Source organism: Convolutriloba macropyga, chromosome 13 (genome assembly GCF_964194025.1).
Source record: "Convolutriloba macropyga chromosome 13, txConMacr16.3, whole genome shotgun sequence".
Classification (NCBI taxonomy): Eukaryota; Metazoa; Xenacoelomorpha; order Acoela; family Convolutidae; genus Convolutriloba; species Convolutriloba macropyga.
Genome location: NC_134480.1, coordinates 30,991,220 through 31,015,532, shown reverse-complemented (window position 1 = coordinate 31,015,532; position 24,313 = coordinate 30,991,220). Strand labels below are relative to the sequence as shown.

Below are 24,313 nucleotides of genomic sequence, written 5' to 3'. Positions count from 1 at the left end.
TTTTTCGCTACTGTTCTCGTTCTTTCTTAAATTTCATTGGCTCAAGATATCAAGCCCTTTCTTGAAGACAATTTATTCATTTGTTTCTTTGCGATTTCAATATTCAGTTACCCTTGTAGACCCAAATTTTCTGCTTTAAAAACTTTACATACTTCACATTCTCATTTCACAGATGGATCAAAGCTCTGTCTCTCCTAACTCCAAAAAACCATTCTCCTTTCCCATCCGCAAACGAGATTACAAAGGAAAACCAGTTGTTCCCTCACCACAATTGGAATACCACAATGAGAGCATGTTTTCTCTATTTAAAGACAACAACGATAAAAAAGACAACACCGACTCAAAACCAAATGAGGAGCACGATGGAAGAAACAACTGTTGGTCCTTTCAAGAATACGGTAACCGGAAGTTTCAAATCAGCATCCCAGAGGAAACAATCAACACAAACTCTAACTGGACTCACTTGAAAGTATTTCGCGAAAATGTGGAAACTGAATATATTCTGCATCAATTTCTGATGCTATCGGCCAGAGAATTGAAGCTTGTTATTGAAAAGATACCTGAGATGATAAAAGAAGCACTACTGTTCGAACCTACTGTAGGTACTGCGAAGCTGGTGATTGACGAAACTGTGTTCCAACCAACTGATGTTGAGGAAAAAGCAAAATTTGATGTGTTCTGGGAGGTGAGTGAGACTGCTCGACGGAAGGTGTGTGTGACAAGAATATTTTTCCAAGATGATCCGAATCGATGTTATTTCACAATCAAGCTGTTCACACGAGGGACTGAAAAGGACAGTTTTAGAAGGAAATGCTTTCTTTCGGTCAGAATTGGCGAGATGGAGAAACTACACAGAATGAGCGATGAAATTATTTCAGTGCTGAACAAAGTCAAAAACCAAAAAAGATCGCAAAGTGCATAAAAGTAATTGAAAATTTTTATATTGTATGTTGTGATGTTTGTATTTAATCACTTTTTAAAATTTAATGTTCCAGTACAGTTGCTTGATATGAACATTGAGGAAATTGTAGCGTTAGAGAAAGAAATCAGTAAACTTTTTGTTGGAAATACAAAACGCAAAAATTTTTTTTTGGCTGTCTGTCGAAGCTTGAACAAAAATGTAGATCTGGATAAAATCAACAGAGAAACTCCGTTTGGGGGACTAATAGGAGTTGGCGACTCAAAGTCAGAAAAACTTCTCAATTGGTCAAAAATTTTTCGATTACATGCTACATTTCATGATGCCGCAGGATACCTGAAAACAAATCTAAATATTGGCCCTGGATATTGTTACGTTGTTCCATTTTTTAATTCTATATTGAATTTTTGTTTCTTGGGACATATAACAGGTCTTGCATATTGTTGTTTTTTGAAAATGTCATCAAGATTCCAATTAATCAAAGTGTGAATCATTATTTCCTAAAGATGAACAAAAATCAGTTGCTCTCTAATGACCGATCATCTCAATCACACATCTGACTTTATTTTTGATAATAACAATCAGGAAAGACCTCCTTGGAAAATCTGTGGTCGCACTTGCTCTCGAACAGCTTTTTTGTCAATATTTCAGTGCTTAGTTGTATTAGTATTGCTTCTGTTTTCAATTATTAATCTTATTTTTGCTAGAACTTGTGACGAACGAACAGTTTGGATTGCTATTCTTTCAAGTGCCGTTGGTTATATACTTCCTAATCCCCGAACATAAAATGAACAAAATCATTTCAACAAACGAACGAATTTTGATGTATCTTGTTGGTCCTTCCGGATCTGGAAAAACTGTTTTTATCAGTGATATGCTACGAATGAAAACTTTTCAGCCATCATTTGATCGAATTTTATACTTTTATAAGCACTTTCAGCCAATTTACGACACAATGATGCAATCAATTGCAGACATAGAATTCATTCAGGGAGTTGACTTTGATTTAATCGATAACTTACCCGCTGACGGCAGTAAATATTTACTTATATTCGATGATTCATTGGACATTCTTTCCAAGTCGGAAAAGTTCAACGGAATTGCGACAGCCGGTAGACATCGAAACCTAAATTGTGTATATATCAAGCATAATCTCTTCCACAAAAACAAAACTGGACGTGATGCCGAGCTGCAGACTACTCACATTGTTTTGTTCAAATCACCGAGAGATGTGCAGCAGATTGATATCTTGGGGAGACAGCTAGGTCTCGGAAGACAACTAAAACAGTGGTATGATGATGCAACACAAGAACCATATGGTCATCTTATGATTGATTTGAGACCATCTACACCTGATTTGTTGAGATACTGTTCAAATGTAACATCATTTCCCTCAGAATTCTTCGTACCGAACAGTCGTGCTCGTATTACTGATATTAATGATAAACGCACAGAACTATTATACTCTGAAGCTCTCTCGGAATCTCAGCAAGAAATTTCAACCAGCTTTCCTTCTAAATTGTGCTAAAGAGTTCATCAGATTTCTCTGTGAGTGTATTGTAAACTTGATTGAAGGAAACCTCACAGGAGTAATAAAAAATCAGTTTGTTCGCTTCCAAAAACAACTTAGAAAGCTCACGTCAAAATCAACAACCCTCAATTCCAGAAGACTTATATTGGGCTCGAAAGCTGGAATAACAATATTAGGTTACATATATCAACCTTGTATGAACAAATTTTCAACTTTCTTCAATGAGTGAGGTCAAAAAGTTTGTTCTTGTTCCAAAAGAACTGTGGGAGTCCAGAAAAGGGAAATTACCGGAACCCTCCTGCGAGATCTATAAAAAGGAAGAAACTGTTTTTCCAGTTATCAAAAAAGCGAAAGAAGAAATTAGTTCCGAAAAAACCGATCGTCCTCCTAAAGAACTTAAGACAGATCTGGAATTTCACTATAAGAACAGTCCCGAGACATTGAAAACTTTGAAGGAAATTTACGAAAACAAACGGTTGAAAGTTTCACTTTCCAATACAATTATTGTTGACAACGTTGACACTGGAGTTGATATAAAAACATTCCTTCATTCAATCAAATTGAAAAACGCTCCAGTTGATCCAAACTATTTCCTAATTCTTAAAGTTCTAAATCTGAGACCATATCTGGTTAAAAACAACATTTTGAGGACACAGTATGGTTCAGACTGGTTCAATTACAGTTTCAGATAGAATCAAATTGCAGAAGTTGTATAAAGGGAAGGGACCAACAGCTTTCGGTTCTATCAACAACCTAACAAAATCAAGTGGAATAAGTCGCGAGAAAGTTACAGATTTTTTACAATCAAAAGACTCTTATACGAAGTACAAAGGGATCAGAAGAAAATTTCCCCGGCTAAATGCGCATGCTCGCTATATTGATGAGATTTGGTGCTTGGATCTTGCACAAATGGATAAACTATCACAATGGAACCGAGGTATCAACTTTTTACTCGTTACTGTCGATGTTTTTTCTCGATTCTTGCGAGTAGAAGCATTACGAAGCAAAAGAGCAGAGGGCGTGAAAGCAGCTTTTATCAAAATGTGTTCGAAAAAGAACGAACTCAATTTCCCGAAAAAATTATTGCTAGATCAAGGAAAAGAGTTTTTCGGAGATATGGCCAATTTCTGCGAGGATGTGGGAGTCAAATATTATCACACTTATAGTGAAACAAAAGTAGCTTTTGGCGAGAGAGCTATACGAACCCTGAAAAACTTAGTTTACCGCTACCTGGAGGAAAAGGACACATTATCTTACATCAAAGACCTGCAAATGTTTGTTGACATCATCAACTCTAGAATAAATCGAAGTATTGGTTTGGCACCCAAAAATGTAGTAAATGCTGACTTTTTGACTGTCTTGTACAAGCGGATGAAACTACGAAAAAACAAAAAGCCTAATTTTAAAGTAGGTGATAAAGTTCGGTTGGTATTAGTAGGGCACAATTTTCAAAAAGGATATAAGCCTCACTATACACATGAAATTTTCCTAATTCGAAAAATAAACACTTTGGCTCCTTTCCCGACGTACTTTGTTGTTGATCAGAAAGGAGAAAACATTGATGGAATCTTTTACGAGCAAGAATTGTCAAAAGTTAAATAATCATTTTTCAATTAGTCGCGCTAGAAAATGGACGGTTACAATCTGCCTTATTTTAAAGGAGTTCCTCGTCAGAGAGGGCGTGGCTTTGGAGCCTTGGCTAGAACAGTCGCTAGAACAACTCTCCCAATTCTCAAGAAATACGTTTTACCTGCAGCAAAAAAATTGGACGAGATGTAATCGAGTCAGCCATTCCCGAAATTGGAGGTGTTTTATCAGGACAGACTTCAATTAAAAGAGCAGTAAAGAAGACTGCGAAATCAACAATACGAAAACAAGTTGGTGGTGGTATGAAAAAGAGGAAAAACACGAGACAAAGTATCGTTCGGCAAAAAATTCGGAAAGACTTTCTGAAGAACCTTGACTAATCATTTTCCCAAACAAACGTCACAGAGTACAGTCAAACATCATGAATTCGTTTTATCTTGAATTGGTATCCAACGCTTCCTCTCAAGTTTATCCTCAAAATACAATGGCTTCATTCACTAATTTTCTTCCCGACAAAATTGAACTAGATGGATCTTGGGAAGTAGCTTTAGTCGAAGTATCATATCCCGGTATATGTTATAACGTTGAAGGAGGATTGATGACCTTTCACTATGATGAGAAATTTAAGCATGTCTTTGCCATTCCACCAGCAGTTTTTAACTCTATGGATGAATTTGTAAAGAGTCTTACAGATATTCCCAAAAAAGCACGACATCCCAAAAACTTAGATCCTCAATTTTCCATCAATATCGACAAAAAAAGTCGAAGACTAACTTTTTGCGATAGAGAATCTCAAAATGTATCATTCAGCAAAAGTTTGGCTGCAAACTTGGGCGTTGAAGCTGACAAACCTGTTATGCCTTATTCGAAAAGATCATACAACACCAAGTCCTGGGCAACGGCAGATCTCCCTTTTGATATTACTGGAACACATACAGTTTTACTCTACTTGGATATAGTTGAACCCAATTCAGTCGGTGATGTGAAATGTCCTCTTCTACGCTCCTTTCCATTCAAACACCGAGAGTTCCATAATGATGAGATTAAGAGATCGCAAGTTCTGAGTTATCGCAGTTTCGAACACTTGAGATTCCATAAAGTAATCAAATCGAACTTTCACAGTATCCATGTAGAATTAAGAAACGCTGCTGGACACCTTGTTCCCTTCTTCCCTATTGGTCAAGTTCAACTTACTTTATTATTCCAGAAAAAATCTTGATCATTTCCTCAATTATCATTATAAAAAACGGTCGGCTAAAATGAATTCCTTATCTCACTCTATGCTGGACTTTTTTTGGGAAAGTTCCAATTTTAGACCCAATTCTTTGGTCCAATGAACAACAAATATTTCCAACAAATTCCTTAAACGAGTCAACAATCGAATTTCAATTGGAAACTGATCGTAATATTTTCACTGACTTGCGATCTACTCGATTATTCATCAGAGGAAGGGTTATTAAAGGCGATCGAACACGTTTGGATAATGCCGAAGAAACATTATTGGTAAACAATGCTCTTCATTCACTTTTTTCTAATTGCGAAGTCTATCTAAACAATGAAGAAGTTCACAGTGCCAATTCTCTTTATGCTCATCAAGCTTTTGTTTCTGCTGAGTTTTCAGGTACAAAAGGAACGAAGGAAAGCTTGTCTCAATGTCAAGGATATCGATACGAGATTCAGCCAAACGATTTTACAAAAAGAGCATTTACAGATACTGTTTTTCAAAAAGATAAAGATGAGTTTACTTTTTACGGTCCGTTGGCAATAGGTCTATTTGCTTGTGAAACTTTACTTCTCCCAAATGTCAACCTCAGACTGAAATTGATCCGGTCTTCTCCAGCGTTCTATATGATCGATACTGGTGGGCTGAACTCTGAGGCTATAATTTTGGAAGCTTGCCTTTTTACTAGACAGGTAGCAATCTCAGATAACTGGATGAGAAGTTTCAAAAGCAGACTGCTTCGAGAACCTGCCATATTTTACTATAATGAAGAACTTCCAAAGACGTTTATTATTCCCGCAGGACAGAACCAGTTTATACAAGAAAATATATTTTCAAACAAACCAATTCGAATGATTGATATTGCTATGAATCTGAATAATGAGTTCAGTGGAACATACAACACGAATCCGTTCCATTTTCGTAAATTTGGTCTTTGGCAAGTTGAAATTGTGCGTGGGAATCAAACTATAGTCAACTTGAAAACAGAAAATCACGTGAGAGCTTGTGCTGAAACAATGAAAGCACTCAAATTTGATCATGACGGTCCTAACATTCAATACAAGGATTTTGAAAACCATTTTCATTTATTTTTTGATCTTACTTCAACACAGGAGGCCAATGTCGAAATGCATTTTCCTGATGTAGTTGGAGCAGGAATTCGTTTAGAGCTCTACTTTGCTAACGATTTGACCAATACTGTAGAAATATTTGTTAGTGGTGAACGTATAAGTTCAATAGCAATTGATAAGGAGGGATCAGTCACCAAAAATGGATAATCAACAACTCTTACATGTTGTCAACAGGTTCCCACACCTAAAGTTCAAATACCTGGGTTCCTTCCCTGCAGATCTTCGACCAAAAAATTTACCTACAAACACGTTTTGTATAATCAACATAGATCCATCTACTCAACCGGGCTCCCACTGGATTTTGCTTGCGAATAAGAATGGAAAGTTGTCCTACGGTGATTCGATGGGAGAAGTTTTGGAAAAATATGACATCAGGACAAAAGCAAACTTTGGTTCATTAGTACAGGAGAAACTCCAAGATTCAGAATTGTGTGGTTTATATGCTATTTATTTTGCACATGTGTTATTTTCCAAAGTCTCATCTAAATATTCAAATGATTTTCATATATTGAAGTTCTTTGCTGATGTTTTGTAAGTTTTGAAAACCAAAATCTTGAAATTTTTAAACAGTAATCCGTAAAATGTTGCAAATGGTTTTCAAAACTTTCTATTGAGGTTTTGTGATTTTGTATTTTATTATTTGTATGTGTATTTGTATCTAATTCAGTTATTTCAAAAAAAAGGTCTTTTGTTGAAAAGAGATTTTGGTAGGAAAACTGTGAATTAAAAAAGAGGCGATATATATATATAAGACTAAGGAAAACGAGTTATAAATCCAAAGGAGTTGTGTGAATACCATCTTCACAGACTTTATGCTTGGGATAAAAATATGACAGTCCCACTTTCTTTAGTTCATAGGTACAAACTTTCTTGTTGTCAACAACTCTGAAGCCACGATTTGTTGAATAAACTCGCTCCTCATTGAAAAGAACTTTTCTATACTTGTTTAGGGGCTCCTCAATGTTGTTCTTGTTGAGTCCTTTACTTGATAGTTTAACTGTGTCTGTTTCCTCATCGTAACAGCAGTACGTCTTTGAACAAAGAGCAATCATTTCAGAGCATCTAAATTCTTCCTTAAGAAGTCCCGGAGTTCTCTTGTCAAAGGCAGCATGTTTTCTGCAACATTCTCGTGGGAAGAAATTGCTGCTAGAGTTTGCTGCAAAGTTATCATTGCAGTCGCTCTGTCTCATCCAGTACCACACTGATCGCATTTCTGGTCGAATGATGTCTTCAATTTTTTCCTCACTAAGGGCCATGTAGAGACTGTCGGTATCCATTTCAATGAGTTCGTACTTGTTCTTATCACAGAAAGGGGTGAAGAAGTTGTATTTAAGTTGTAACATGGTGAGTTTGGCGTACTGAAGGATGAAGAAGCCTACAATGATTGGTTCTTTATGATCGATACGCGACTTGCTCATTTCCACCTCATATATGTGCTCTGGTAGCTCATTCATAGTCTTGAAAAACCTATTGTTGATAAATTTGTCCACCTGTGATCCTTTCACGTACTTGGTATTCGTATGTCGACTACGGTCCATGATCTGATATCCATACGAACTGTTTCCAATCAGCTTCATTGTCTCCGCAACGACTGTTGACTCTCTGTTCTGATCTCCTTCGCGGCGGGCATCGTTAACATTCTGAACAAATGTCTCAAAGCAGCGTCGGGGAGTGTATTGAAGAAACCAAAAGACGTCTTTTAGGATCACACCTTTTTCTAGATAAAATAACAAAAGTGGTGTAATAACTGGTCCTCGTTCAAGCTTGAAACTGGAAATGAGCATTTTTCTGGGTCTGGATAGTAATTTGTTGCGTTCTGCAAACTCTTTCATATGGTCCCCAATATCATCTCGTCCCACTTCACAATTCTTGAAAATTGGAGGAAAGTCTTCAAAGTAAGGATACATTTCCTCTGGGACTTCAAGACTATAATCGACGACACCAAACAGTTCTCCACGTTTAATTTTCTCAATGAGCGAGTGCTTGTTCATCGCTGGTTGGAAGGGATAATTTGACTTGAGAAAGTCTTTAACCCCATTTGTGTTTTTGCTCCTCCACTTCTTCCATTGACACTCCCAGATCTCTTCAACATTCATCCCCAATCCCTTCAGGTACTCTCTTCTATCATTGTCACGTTCTCTCCGCTTCAATCCGCTTTCAATGTCCTCGAAGAGAAGCGGTTTTTCCTCTTGACACGGACAAAAATGAAAGAAGCAACCCATCGCTTCAAAAACCGTGTTGCAATGGTTACAAAACCCATCAACTAAATAAGGACCGAGCTTCTTTTGTTTCTTGTGTGTGAACTGGGTTTGTATTTTACAATTGGGATGAACCTGTTGGAAGTAGTCCATGACCTGCTGTTCAAAGTAGCTTCTCCAGTTCCTGTTCGGATGAAATTTTTCAGTCTCTTCATTGTACTCCCACTTTGTATAGGGTCCTGTTGGCATCTCTTTTGTCATGGAAAAAGGGTACAACTGACGGGCATCTATTCCGACGATGAACTTGCAAACGTTTTCTGACTCTCGAATTTTTGTTTCACCAACTTTTGCATACCTTGTAAAGATAATTGAGGGTCCCCCTGTTAGCCACTTTCAAATGTAATTATCATATTCTTTATCCTCACAAAACGGGAAAAAAGCTGCATCTGTTGACGAATGAAGGAACCTGTTTGCCAAGTTGGGAAGAGTGTAGCCCAACTTCAACATGTCTACTTGTATTGAGTGGTAAAAACTGATCATTTTCTTCATAGCCTCAAGTGTAGGTTCGACATCTTTGTTATTGTACCACATGAGGAAGTCACGAAACGTCTGCATACCTCTTCTTTCCCATATATTTTGGAGCTCCGAGTAATTTTCTTCGGCATTTTGTGGAACTTTTTTGAGTCTCAACTTCTTCAAAATTTCATCCTGCTCCATTCCACCGTTTTTCAATTCCACAAACTTATCGTAATGGACTGAAAGAACGTTGTGATTCTTCAACTTGCTCCAAAAGCTGTCAATTGGTGGCAGTTGGGATACATTCAACTTCTCAATACTGTCGAACCATTCATAGGGGAAGAAACCTTTCTCTTCACTCGCTCCATAGGCTTTTATGAAGTTATCCAAAGTTGTCGCTCCTCCCAGGAAGTTTAAAATGTCCAGAAACTGTAAACCAAGAAAATTCATGCCAATATACTTATTCCCCATTCGAATCACTTTAGGAATAACGTTTTTTTCTATTAAGAGGTGATGCAGAAGATACTCTTTGATTAAGTTCAAATCGTACCTCGAACTGTTGAAACCAAACACAGGAATGGTGCTGTAATAGTGCTCAAAATCTTGTCTCAAGTTTGATAACATCTTGATCTCACATCTCAGTCTCTGAATTTCAATGTCTTCATCTTCCTCTCCGTCAGGTTCCGCCTCGTTGTCAATTAGGTCTTCCGCTCCGGTGGGTGCCTGCTTGTCTTTCACTGGAACCAATTGTCGAACAGTCCAATATTTTTCTTCCAATTCCAACACGAAATTATTGAGTCATTAAATATTTTTCTTCCAATTCCAACGAAATTATTATTTCCTTCATTAGAAGTGTGCTTTTTTCTGCTATATTACTCAAGCTGGATACAAAATCACGGATTAGTTGAAGCGGATCTTCGTTGCAAATAAAAATGGTCTCGGAGAGCAGATTCGAGGATATTGACACACTAATGGGAACATGTTTTCCTATCCACGAAGTCAATTCTGTGTTTCTGAGTGTATTGTCGGGGACTGTGATAGACTCGAAATCGAATACGATAAAATTAGAAAACAATCTCAGCTCCTGCGGAACATTAATATTTACATCTTCCAAGCGCTCGAAAATATTTTCTGTTATTTGATAGACACCTGAGGGATAGTGGTGTTTTGTTCTCTCTGAGCAATTCCTCATGTGGACTTCCAAATTATTTGATCTATCGAAAAAGTGATCGCATACGTAGCATCGGAATTTTTTGAGGAATTTGTTGATGTCTGCTGTCCAACAAATGTGATTTTCATATCTCAGTAATGAAGTTGTCTTTGAACGTTTCATCGAGGAGCGACGAGTAAGTTCAGCAAGCATTTCCGATTGTTCGTCAAAAAATATTGAGTAAACTTGAATATTTCTGTCAACTAGAGCCTCAAGAACAGGAATATCGTCTTCATGTATTCCTGGAAAGGATTCGTCATCTCTCCTTGTCGCTGAGAGAAACATCTGCATCAATTCCATTGTATTTTGTTGTAGCTCATTGCTGCCATGTAATTCGTAGGCCAATGCACGGAACATACACAAATTGTCTTGGTAAGGTCTTTTTTCACAGTCAGACACAAAACATTTAACTATTGGATTCCTCAGTAATGATGATGGAATTGATTGTTCTATGCATCCTAGCGGAACACCACTGAGGAGAAATACAAAGAAAGTGACATTTGTAACGCAATAAAACTTCCACTTTGTGTCTGGACGTTGATTGCTTAGATTTGGTAAAATTTCATCTTTCCTCAGCATTGATTTGATATAATTGAGATCTGAAACGTCAGAGAGGACCACAGGATTTAAGAATACGGGGTTGTTATCTGCTGCGTAGTAGTAGCGAAATTCTTCAGGATTTTGCACACTCTGCAGAACGAACCCAAATGAAATATTGATTTTAGCTGAACTGGGTAACTCGTTGTAAACACAATCCAATTTTTCAATCACTGTTTCATGGTTGATCTCCATTATTTTGAAGTTGTGAACTTTCTTTCTGGACAATTCAAGAACTGAGTCTCGCAGAAAGTGTTGAACCGTTTGAAGTTCACTATGTAGAGCGGGAGACTCTCCATAGATAGATAAGTCAACTTCCTCGTAGGTGCTAGGTATTGAACGTTGGTGACTGTTTCGCTTGTGATGCAGAAGTTGATAATAAGTAGAGAAGGATAAGGAACAGCTGCTACAAGAAAACTTCTTCTTGATAACCAGAGACGGTGAATGTACAGAAGCAATGTGACGCTGCAGTTTCTCGTCGTCCGGAAATGACTGTGAGCATTGTGAACATTTTTTTGCGTGAAGCTTCTGATGTCTGCTCATATTGGATTTCATAATAAGCTTATTGCAGGAAGAGCACTGTTCCTTTGGGTTAGAACTTCTGGGCATTTTCTCTAAAAAACAGAGCAAATTAAGCATTTGTTGCTTGAAATCTGCGAACGTTTGCACGGAATTGAAAAGTGAAAATGAACGTAAATGTTAAAATTGAAAATAAAATCCACAATTATTAAACTGATTTTTTAATTGTTAAAAGGGAAAATGAAAGTTTGTGTGAGTACTGCTGTCCTCTCTACTGTTTTCAAACTCCAGAAATTGTTTTGGAAATAATACTAAAATGTGCCCTTCTTTGCTGTCTTTTTATTATTAAACTCTTTGGAAAAAATAAGTTTTTCACAAAGAATTAATTCAGAATTAATTCATAATAGGTATTAGAAATTCTCAAAAAACATGATGAAAGTTTTCACTATAACAGAATCCAAAATTGAAAAATGATTATCCAAAATTTCTGAAAAGTTTGTCCACGAAAATCTTTAAAAGAGTTTTCGACTGATCGATTTCTTAGCAGGGATGACAAACTCAACGTCTTCATCGTTGGAATCTGTTTCTGATTTATTCAACTTCTGTCGACGTTTACGTGGAGCCTCCAAAACAGAGGACCTGATTTCATTTGGAAATGACGGAGGTGGCGTAACAGTTAACGGAGAGTCATTGTCAAGTTGCCACAAAGCTTCATAAAGTTCGCGGTCCCTAAGGTGTCCTAACTGATTTTCGTACATAGGTTGGCAGCTCAGTTCGTAATCCATAAATTTCTCGCGAACTTGTTTTGGTACGTCAGTTAGGTTCTTACAATCTTTTACTTGGAGTCCTACTGGTTCCAGTTCAACTGAGTGGAAGTCAGGAACCACTTCGCTGTGAGGTAATACGAATTCACCTCCGTGCTTTATCATACTAAAGTCTTCGAAAATTGCGCGAGGCAGAATAGAACGTTCCTCGGCTATCCATTGCCCATTTACTTTATTTTCGATTACCAGAACCCGTTCGAATAAATGGGAAGAAAAAGATTGATTCGCTGATTCGTTCCCTTTGATACAATTTTGAGGTCCATTCTACAAACAACCTTAATCTTACCTCCCGAAAACAGATTTTATTAAAAGAAAACTTACCTGTTTGTTTTTGGATTTAGAGGTGATGTGAAGTGTTGCGTTATCTACTGTTGAGGGAAAATTTTGGCAGGCTAAAATGGTTCAGTTTAAATACAGGAACAGACTAAGATTTCTATTAGTTAAATTTGAGCAAACTTACCTGTTTGTATTTGGATTTAGATGTGAAGTGAAGTGTTGCGTTATCTACTGTTGGGGGAAATTTTGGCTGGCTAAAATGGTTCAGTTTTAATACAGGAACAAATCAAGATTTCTATTAGTTAAATTTGTTTGCTTACCCGCTTCAACACTGCAAGTGTTCAACTTGAAACTGTTAATAAGGAGAAAGAAACAAAGTCTATCTGAAAACAAAAAGATAAATTGAAACTGTCAACAACGAGAAAGAAACAAAGTCTATCTGAAAACAGAAAGTTAAATTAAATTAGAATTTTGACCAACTGATTTTTAGAATTTGTTTTGAAATAATGAATAGGAGTAGTGGCGAATGAATGAGTAATCCAAACTAATTTGTTATTGATGGATTATATTGCTAATCCTTTTCGTGAGAACAGCTTGGGTATCATGCTGTGAGGTACATCTTTGGTAATTGACATTAGTAAAGGGTAATATTGTAAGGGGTAAATGACCTTACTGAATTGTTAAGAGATTATCTTGCTAATCCTTTTCGTGAGAACAGCTTGGGTATCGTGCTGTGAGGTATATTATTGTCAATTGACATTTTCAAAGTGTAATATGTGAAAAGGTAAATGACCTTACTAAGAGATTATCTTGCTAATCCCTTTCGTGAGAACAGCTTGGGTATCATGCTGTGAGGAATATCTTTGGAATTTGACATTAGTAAAGTGTAGTATGAGAAAAGGTAAATGACCGTACTGATTTGTTGTTAAGGCACTATCTTGCTAATCCCCCTCGTGTGAACAGCTTGGGTATCGTGCTGTGAAGTACATTAATGGAATTTAAAATTAGAGAAGTGTAATAAATAAGGGAAAAGGTAAATGACCTTATTATTTTGTTGCTAAGTCATAGTCTTGCTAATCCTTTTCGTGTGAACAGCGTGGGTATCATGCTGTGAGCTACGTCTTTGACATTAGTAAAGTGTAATATGAGAAAAGGTAAATGACCGAAATAGATTGTTAAGGTTTTATTTTGCTAATCTCTGTCGTGAGAATAAATTGAGTTTCATGCTGGTTCGAAATGAGTAGTTATTAAGAAATTCAACTTCTTATCTTTTTTACAAACGAAATTTTATTAAGCTGCGGGAAACATTGTCTTCCTTTGTTAAATTTGAGACTCAAATAAGTTGTAAATTACACTTAATTCTCTACATTTTTCATCCGGGGTTCGAGTCCGGGTGGGATCCTCTTTTGCTAAAACTGATTTTGTGTTAATGAAATAGGATGTGATTACGTTATAATCCATTATAATTATGATTAAAATCTAAGTCATCACAAGTACCAATGGTTCAGTGGTAGTATCTGAGACTCCCATCCGGGGGTCCCGGGTTCGATCCCGGGTGGGGTCCTCTTGTGTTGTTCAATGGTTTCTCGGCTGAAAATCTGGTGTACATTGGCGAGCATTAGCCGGCGGGGTTTTCTATATAGAGTCTGATAGTTGCATGGGTATATGTGATAGGTAAGACGGGAGTTGACACATAGCGCATATCACATATACTCTAAGTGGCTTTCAGACTCGCAGAAAACCTTCAGCCATCAATGTCCAGAAGCCCTAATGAAACTATTTTCTTTCCATTAAAAAACCCATGTTTTCCGAATTTTGACACCTATTGTACCCCCACATCATCCTTAGAATGATACCATTCATCAGGAATAAACTGTATTCAACAACTAACATCTATTATGAAAAATTTTGAAACTCTAAACTTAAAACACAAATGTATTCAGCTCTAAATTATGCACATTTCATTTTCGAATACACTTAGCAGATTGGATTCTGTCAGATATTTTGTTTTTCTGTATAGAACACCAAACTGCTGCGAGTATGTCGAAAGACTTTTGAAATATAAAACAGAAATACTCACTTGTAATTTTTCCCAATTTTCATTTTCGACTACACATAGTAGTTTGATTATTGTCAGATATTTTTTTATTCTGTACAGATAATCAAATCACTAGGGGTAAGTCGAACCAGCGACTTTGGGGTTTGTTTATGTTTTTGGTTTTTTGTGAACCGTCTGGTTCTTTTGTTATTTTTTTTTGGTTTTTTTTTCTTTTTAGTTTTTTATTTTTAGGCTGATCTAAATCAGATCCAGATCAGCTAAGTTCTTGTTGAGCACCTTGGAAATGGCCTTGCAGTTTCTATATTTAACTGCTCGGCCAGTGCGTTTGGCTACTTGTTTGCGAACACCGGGACGGCCCCCGGTTCTCTTAGCCATTTGAGGCCCTCTGAATTTGGGAGTGGGAGGAGAACCTTCCCAGTCAGAGACTGGTTCCTCCTTGATAGGTGTAGTTGGCAAACTCATTTTTAGCAAAAATTCAACAACAATTTTCTTAACAAAAGAACCAGAATGAAATGTGATTTTGTGTTGCAGCTATTTATACTCATCCCAAATACACAAGTGTGCATGGATTAATGCTCGGAGATTAACTCACACCAAAACTTTTACATTTTTTTAACCAAATTCTCACCCCCACACAGTATGAGCCATCTATCATAACAGTATGTCATTTATTAACACCCACACAAAAATGATCAATTCAATAATTTTTAATTAAAACACACTGTTTATCTATATGAGTTTCTCATCTTAGTTCATTTAAATCACTACAAGCACTTAATCCCCTAATAACTAAAACAATCTTTTCTCACGCTACAGTAAAACTTAATCCTTTGTAAACAAAATATTGACAAGAAAAAATGGACAAAAGTGACTACGAAAATACCGGTGAGTCATGCTGTGAGGAGGTACATCTTTGGAAATTGGAGGGTAGGAGGCTATACCTAATGTTAATACATAGGTACTTCCTTTTACCCCCCCCCCCCCCACTCTTGCTTAACTATTACTACTAATGTATAAAACTAACTTCTGGTCACATTTTATAGAAAGTCCTTTGTAGCGGTTCAATTCGTAGTTCAATTCGTAATGCAACATAGAAACCAGCATTAGGTTTCAATTCAGTTACCAATGAAAGCAAAAAACAAGGCAATGGACCAAAACTCTCTTTATATAGCCTAAAAATCCACATAGAGGTCTCAAAAACTTCAAATTAGCGTGAAACGCTATCAAAACATGAAAAAATTATTTCAGTCTACAAAAATTTTGAGACTTAAAAAAATAACAGAAAAAAGTTAGAAAAAGCAACACAGGTTAAAATTTTCGCTCGTTTTGCGGAAATATTTTCACAGCTATTTTCTCGTTCAATTTCAAAAGAAGGTATGAGCAAAACATCCAAATTTATTTTTGTCCACTTTTGGAAATTGCAAACAAAATATTTTGTACAAATTTTACTCATCAACCCTGAAATTCTTGATTCTTTTTTGCTGACCCACATATAAGAAAACCGGAAGCCCCTAGAACCGACTCGACATTAAAAAGAATGACTGACCGCAGCCAACAAACCTCTTTAATCTTTATTTTTCATTTAACTGAATCAAAGAAAGTTATTTTTTAAATTTCTGCAAATGCACTCCAAATCAAACATAGCCGGCAAATTGACGGAAAATAGCCACCGTTGACGCGCTTGATGCACATCGGGATTAAAATAGAACAAGTAAAAAAAGATAAATTGACCGAAATTTTTTTAGTGTCAAAAAAGGTTCTTATTTGGCGTGCAGTTTCAGTTGGATTCTGAAACTATACTGATTGCAGCTTCTAAACTGAAAGCTAATAAGCTTAATACAAATTTGAGCTAGCAAACACTCTAATGACCTTTGATAACCTAATTCGCAATGACTTAATGGCCGGGCTTTATCGGTTTATCCCGTATCTTTTGATTTGGATATTTTTTATTCATAGTATCCAAAACATTGCGTAATTGAATGCGTGAAAAATTTAAAATCAGGGGTGAAGTAAGTCAAGCGCGAAAAACCTGATTTATGTAAAACGAAAAACGTGATCAAAAGGTAAAGCGAATTAAAAACCATAACCGGAAGAATTCCGGAATTGACGCGAAGAGTCCTCTCTCTGAAAAAAAACCTTTCAATTAACTGGCCTTAAACAAAGTGACTACGCAAACCAAAAAAAAACAAAGAAACTACCAAGAAAAATCAGGCTCGGACATAGTTCAAAGTCTGAAAATTTCACCCAAAAATAATCCACCAAAAATGTTTTCGAAAAAGTTCTGATCATCTCTGAGCTCAATCAGTATTACCAACACATCCCAACATACAAAAAGCCATAAAAACAGAAAAGAAATGATGAGTAAAAAACACAAGTATTACATTGTTTTTCAACAAAAAACGGTGCCATATGAAATAATCCAGTGTCTCATTTCAGTAACACAGTCCATAGATTAAATCTAGATAAATAATTTAAGAAAACCACAAAAAACAGACACAAAATCATTCTTAAAGCGACCACAAAACATACACTGAATCAAAGAAGTTATTTTTTAAATTTCTGCAAATGCACTCCAAATCAAACATAGCCGGCAAATTGACGGAAAATAGCCACCGTTGACGCGCTTGATGCACATCGGGATTAAAATAGAAAAAGTAAAAAAAGATAAATTGACCGAACTTTTTTTTAGTGTCGAAAAAGGTTCTTATTTGGCGTGCAGTTTCAGTTGGATTCTGAAACTATACTTAATTCAGCTTCTAAACTGAAAGCTAATAAGCTTAATACAAATTTGAGCTAGCAAATACTCTAATGAACTTTGATAACCTAATTCGCAATGACTTAATGGCCGGGCTTTATCGGTTTATCCCGTATCTTTTGATTTGGATATTTTTTTATTCATAGAATCCACAACATTGCGTAATTGAATGCGTGAAAAATTTAAAATCAAGGGTGAAGTAAGTCAAGCGCGAAAAACCTGATTTATGTAAAACGAAAAACGTGATCAAAAGGTAAAGCGAATTAAAAACCATAACCGGAAGAATTCTGTAATTGACGCGAAGAGTCCTCTCTCTGAAAAAAAACCTTTCAATTAACTGGCCTTAAACAAAGTGACTACGCAAACCAAAAAAAACAAGGAAACTACCAAGAAAAATCAGGCTCGGACATAGTTCAAAGTCTGAAAATTTCACCCAAAAATAATCCACCAAAAATGTTTTCGAAAAAGTTCTGATCATCTCTGAGCTCAATCAGTATTACCAACACATCCCGACATACAAAAAGCCATAAAAACAGAAAAGAAATGATGAGTAAAAAACACAAGTATTACAATGTTTTTCAACAAAAAACGGTGCCATATGAAATAATCCAGTGTCTCATTTCAGTAACACAGTCCATAGATTAAATCTAGATAAATAATTTAAGAAAACCACAAACAGACACAAAATCATTCTTAAAGCGACCAAAAAACATACACTGAATCAAAGAAAGTTATTTTTTAAATTTCTGCAAATGCACTCCAAATCAAACACAGCCGGCAAATTGACGGAAAATAGCCACCGTTGACGCGCTTGATGCACATCGGGATTAAAATAGAAAAAGTAAAAAAAGATAAATTGAGCGAACTTTTTTTAGTGTCGAAAAAATCTCTTATTTGGCGTGCAGTTTCAGTTGGATTCTGAAACTATACTTAATTCAGCTTCTAAACTGAAAGCTAATAAGCTTAATACAAATTTGAGCTAGCAAACACTCCAATGAACTTTGATAACCTAATTCGCAATGACTTAATGGCCGGGCTTTATCGGTTTATCCCGTATCTTTTGATTTGGATATTTTTTATTCATAGTATCCACAACATTGCGTAATTGAATGCGTGAAAAATTTAAAATCAAGGGTGAAGTAAGTCAAGCGCGAAAAACCTGATTTATGTAAAACGCAAAAACGTGATCAAAAGGTAAAGCGAATTAAAAACCATACCCGGAAGAATTCCGGAATTGACGCGAAGAGTCCTCTCTCTGTAAAAAACCTTTCAATTAACTGGCCTTAAACAAAGTGAGTACGCAAACCAAAAAAAAACAAGGAAACTACCGAGAAAAATCAGGCTCGGTCATAGTTCAAAGTCTGAAAATTTCACCCAAAAATAATCCACCAAAAAGGCTTTCGAAAAAGTTCTGATCATCTCTGAGCTCAATCAGTATTACCAACACATCCCAACATACAAAAAGCCATAAAAACAGAAAAGAAATGATGAGTAAAAAACACAAGTATTACATTGTTTTTCAACAAAAAACGGTGCCATATGAAATAATCCAGTGTCTCATTTCTGTAACACAGTCCATAGATTAAATCTAAATAAATAATTTACGAAAACCACAAACAGACACAAAATCATTCTTAAAGCGACCAAAAAACATACACTGAATCAAAGAAAGTTATTTTTTAAATTTCTGCAAATGCACTCCAAATCAAACATAGCCGGCAAATTGACGGAAAATAGCCACCGTTGACGCACTTGATGCACATCGGGATTAAAATAGAAAAAGTAAAAAAAGATAAATTGACCGAACTTTTTTTAGTGTCGAAAAAGGTTCTTATTTGGCGTGCAGTTTCAGTTGGATTCTGAAACTATACTTAATTCAGCTTCTAAACTGAAAGCTAATAAGCTTAATACAATATTGAGCTAGCAAAAACTCTAATGAACTTTGATAACCTAATTCGCAATGACTTAATGGCCGGGCTTTATCGGTTTATCCCGTATCTTTTGATTTGGATATTTTTTATTCATAGTATCCACAACATTGCGTAATTGAATGCGTGAAAAATTTAAAATCAAAGGTGAAGTAAGTCAAGCGCGAAAAACCTGATTTATGTAAAACGAAAAACGTGATCAAAAGGTCAAGCGAATTAAAAAACATAACCGGAAGAATTCCGGAATTGACGCGAAGAGTCCTCTCTCTGAAAAAAACCTTTCAATTAACTGGCCTTAAACAAAGTGACTACGCAAACCAAAAAAAAACAAGGAAACTACCAAGAAAAATCAGGCAAGGACATAGTTCAAAGTCTGAAAATTTCACCCAAAAATAATCCACCAAAAATGTTTTCGAAAAAGTTCTGATCATCTCTGAGCTCAATCAGTATTACCAACACATCCCAACATACAAAAAGCCATAAAAACAGAAAAGAAATGATGAGTAAAAAACACAAGTATTACATTGTTTTTCAACAAAAAACGGTGCCATATGAAATAATCCAGTGTCTCATTTCAGTAACACAGTCCATAGATTAAATCTAGATAAATAATTTAAGAAAACCACAAAAAACAGACACAAAATCATTCTTAAAGCGACCAGAAAACATACACAAAACCAAAAAAGGGCAAAAAACAGTCAGATATTATATTGACTGTATTCGATTTTCTTAATGCGAATATAAAAATTGATTCTCATCAAATCAAAAGATCATTCAAACTATCAAGAGGAATCTCTGCCACCACGGCAACTCATTACAAAATGTAAAAATATCAAGCATAACCGGCAGATTAACGGACAATAGCCACCGATGACCCCACTGACAAACGTTAGGATCGAAAGCGATAGAAAAATAGAAAAACTGTTGGCTGGCTAAAAGTCAAAAAGTGTACTAATTTGGCCCGCAGTTCATTAGATTTTATTAATATGGTGAATTAAGCCAGGAAATTGAGGGACAACAAGCATAATATGAAGTAAGTAATTAGCAATTAGCAGTATACTCTAGGGATTAGCAGTATACTCTTTACGGATTAGCAGTAAAACCAATTAGCAGTATACTCTAGGGAACATTGATAACTTCATGCACTGTCAATCAACTACGTCTTAGTCCCGGGATTAATTGGTTTATCCCGTTTTTAATTTCTTTTTGAGCCTGACAGTATTTGCGTAAAATTGCTGAACAAGTTTAATTTCATTTAGTTGAAACAGTGAGTGCGGAAAGTCAGAAGTCAAACGTGAGTGGCGACTGATGTAACAAAAAAATAAAGCCAACTAAAAACATAGCCGGCAGATTGCCGAAAGAGCTAAGAAAGAATAGGCTTGTGTGCCATATAATAGAGATAGAAACAGATACAGATCGAAATTGAAAAAAAAATCGACAGATACAGATATAAGTCGAAAAAAGGTATCGATGCCGCTCAAAGAGCTATGTGAAAACATTCAGCGATAAATTAATAAAGCTTAAAATTGATTGCGCAGAAGCCCTTTCATTCGGGACCTTTATTACACATATGAGTTCCTTTGACCTTAATTTAATTCAAATTAAACTTAGTTTTAAAGTGCAAAAGTCATTTTATTGAGTGAGATAAGTCACGCAAGATCAAAATCTAATCACGCAAAAACTTTTGCTAGAGAGAGAGAGAGAGAGAGAGAGAGAGAGATGACGTCACGCACGCAAAAGCCGTTAGTGAGAGGAAGCAGTCGTTTAGAAATTTTTACTTTTTCAGCTTTGCTGTGTGAACAAATGTAAAACAAAAAAAGAGCGTCAGACGACGAAACAAAAAAAAACAAAGACACCGTAATATAGCTCCGCTCAGCTTACAGTTTTGCCGCTATAAAAAAGGAAATCGCCTAAATAAAAGCCCATAAGAGGCTGACGGCGACTATTAATCAAAACTAATTAAAACAGTAATGATCATCAGTGCTATGTCGCCATTGATTCCCAGAAACCCGATTGAAATTGAAAAAAAATATATTAACATCGGAAGAATTGCTCTCCATCAACTAGTGGGAACTCTAATCTACTACAGTCAACTTGAGTCTGAGGGGGAGGGGTTGGGTAACTGAAATTAGTATGGTGCTTCAAATGACATCATTATGGGGTATTATACAACACTATACGCCGACATTTTATTTGATTTTTAGTACTGAACTGCCGCCACTTGAGTTCAGCTGCCGACACTTGTGACTGAGAGAGAAATTTAGATCACGCCGAACTAAAAAAGACAAGGGCGCAAAAGTCACTCGAAAAGGCAAAATGGTCAAGCAAAAGTTTCGTAAAAAGACCAAGACTTTTACAATCAATAATTGCTTCAAACTTTGTTCGAGAGCAATTAATCCAATCAACAAATATGAAAAAAGTCATGAACAAATCATCGCTATGAACTCAAGACATTAATTAGACTTACCTTGCGCCTCATTAGCATTCGATGAAATTTAACAATAATGAGGCTTAGTTATTGAGCAATAAAATGGGGCAAAAAATATGTGCGGCAATTTGACCTCAATAATTAGGCATTGACTTTTATGTCCCGCTTTAAATACAATCCAAAAAATATTGATCAAAAAAGGCGCTCCGCCAATACTCCTCTTCGAGTCGTAAAAACAGAAAACAATAACGCCTCTTGAAGTCGTAATCAAAGCCTCAAGGAAACCAATACTCCTCAAGAGAAGGCCAGTAGTATCGCAGCTATTAATTAACTAACCCTTCGTGGAAGCAGGTTTCTTTGATGCCAGCAAGTTAGCAGTCTTTCCCGCAGCGACAGTTTTTGCATTCAAATGCTTTTTGCTATCACTGCGTCCTTCCTTTGTACCTGGGACAACAGCGCCACTGCTTTTCGCCGATGAGAAGGAATTGTTGAGTGAATCGCATTCGCTAACTTCAGACGTGTAGTCAACATCTCCAATCGGCATTCGAAAGGAAACTGCAGCTTTTGAGTCACTTTTACTATTCTTAACAACTTCTGTACCTTTATCACCGCTGTGTGAAGGAACATCTGAAGTGTCTCTCAAAGACTTCACATTAGAGTCAGGATCGTTAGATTTTCCCTCTTTCTTAGCTGCTTCTCTGACCGCAAACTTTTGCTTGATTTTCTTGTCCATTTCCAGCTAAAAACAAAATAATTCAAGGGTATATTTCATTTTCAGTTTCTGAGAGGTTGTTTCCAGTTTTTGAGCAAGTTTCAACTGCACAGTATCTGAAAGTAGAACTTAATTTAGCGAAGCAACCCACTGTTCTTCATATGAAAGAACATAACACCCATATTGTCAGAAAACAGCTGCTATAGCTTCGCAGACCTGCAGTCTCAAAAAGCAAATGAAAACCAGAAGACCGAAGTCAAATTTTAATTCTTTTTATTAACTGCCGAGAATTTGTATTCAGATTTAGAACATATTGTAAAACTTATTCATCAGCTACCCTCAAATAACCTTTAATTAAAATGGCATACTTAGTTGATCTTACCTCCTATTATTGTAAACAAAAATCGATTTGAAAGAGGAAAATGTCATTTCGTACTTAAACACACTCCGGTTTCTTCATGAGGGGATACAGCGACTAGCATCAAAACCATTAAGCATAAGAGATGGTTACTTAGAGTTATCAGAACAAAGTCCAAGTAGCGGGCATCTAAAACTGGGCTTTATGGGTTTACCCCGTTTCTATTCTGGAATTCGTCTTCATAATTCTGTTCAATTTAGATTGCTTTGCTGAGGAACTGCTGTTTGAAAGCAGAATAAAACTAGTCAAGAATAAAACTAGCTTAGAAAAATAAAAAAAATCAAGTCAAAAAAAGGTTAAAAATGGCAAAAACATAAACGATTTTGCAAAAAAAAAAATTTTTTTCTTGTTAAAAGTCGTCGTAAACAATCGATATACAGAAAAACAACCAAATAACTTCAGCTGAATTGCTCTCAACCAACCGGCTGGCTTGGGTATTAGCCAACTGCGACTTAGAGATGCGCTAGCATTAGGGGGTGGTCAAGTGTAAATGGGAGGGGGCTAGTGGGTGTCAAGCGATCCAGGGGATTTCAAACTTTTAAGATTAAGAACCGCCCTACACATGATAAAATTGTCTTTAACAGATTCAGTCAATCGCATAATTAGTGACTACTAAGGAAAAAGCTCTAAAAGAGCTGCTCGGCCATTTAATGCCCTCCGGGCTTTACCTGTTCATCCCTTTTCGAAGAAAGAAAGTTAAAAACTTAATTGCTGAAAACTTTGTTTGAGCGCAATTAACACTTCGACTGAACCTTGTCAAAAACCAATGTGATAGAAACTCAGAACATTAACAAAAACAGGAGAAATTACATCATTCTGGGTTCAAAAGGGGACCTTCTCACCTTGCATGTAGGCATTCTCAGCAACTTCAGTACACTAACTACTTGAAAGTCTACTAAAGCCAGCTGGGTGACGAATGCAACTTAAGGCCTCATTTTTTACCTGTAATACCTCCCTATTTTACCTGTTTATCCAGTTTTCAAAGCTCAAAGCTATCGAAAAATTTAAGACATCTTGCAAAAATGCAAGACATTTTATCAATACAATGGAGTTCTTAGATTGTAAAAAAAACCAAGAGAAGGTCAAATACAAACCGACTAACGTCGGACACATTATTCTTGAACAACAAGCGGGGCTATTTATTTCAGAGGGGTCATTAGCCTAGAAAGGTTGCAATCACACAAAGGATGGGGTTTGAACCCCACGACCTCCGGATTGAAAGACGGAAGCATTAATCACTCAGCTAGCAAAGTCTTGTAGTCGCAGTTCTTACCATCGCTTTTGTTTTAGCAACAGACTTTCGCGTATTAGCAACAGAAATTTTCAATAAGAACAATTTATGTAGTGCAAAATCAAGAATTCAAGCTTGAAAATGTCACTCGGGAAGTGAAGTCGAAAGAAACTTCTAGAACAAAACGGTCAAGCAAAAAACGGTCAAGCTTCGTTCGAGAGCAAATAATAATAATATCTAAGCTATTAAAAAT

The 24,313-nt window shown here is 36.2% G+C and overlaps 2 protein-coding genes across 3 annotated transcripts in view; both read right to left on the bottom strand.

Annotated features, from left to right (window-relative positions):
* Positions 1-24,313, bottom strand: part of LOC142351908 (uncharacterized) — a 438,132-nt gene that overhangs the window by 328,965 nt on the left and 84,854 nt on the right. The window lies entirely within an intron of this gene.
* The window catches only part of LOC142351693 (uncharacterized), a 127,791-nt gene that overhangs the window by 35,314 nt on the left and 68,164 nt on the right, over positions 1-24,313 (bottom strand). The window contains exon 18 of the mRNA XM_075403835.1: positions 22,036-22,438. Coding sequence (XP_075259950.1) covers positions 22,036-22,438 — 403 coding nt within the window. The remainder of the gene's footprint in view (positions 1-22,035; positions 22,439-24,313) is intronic.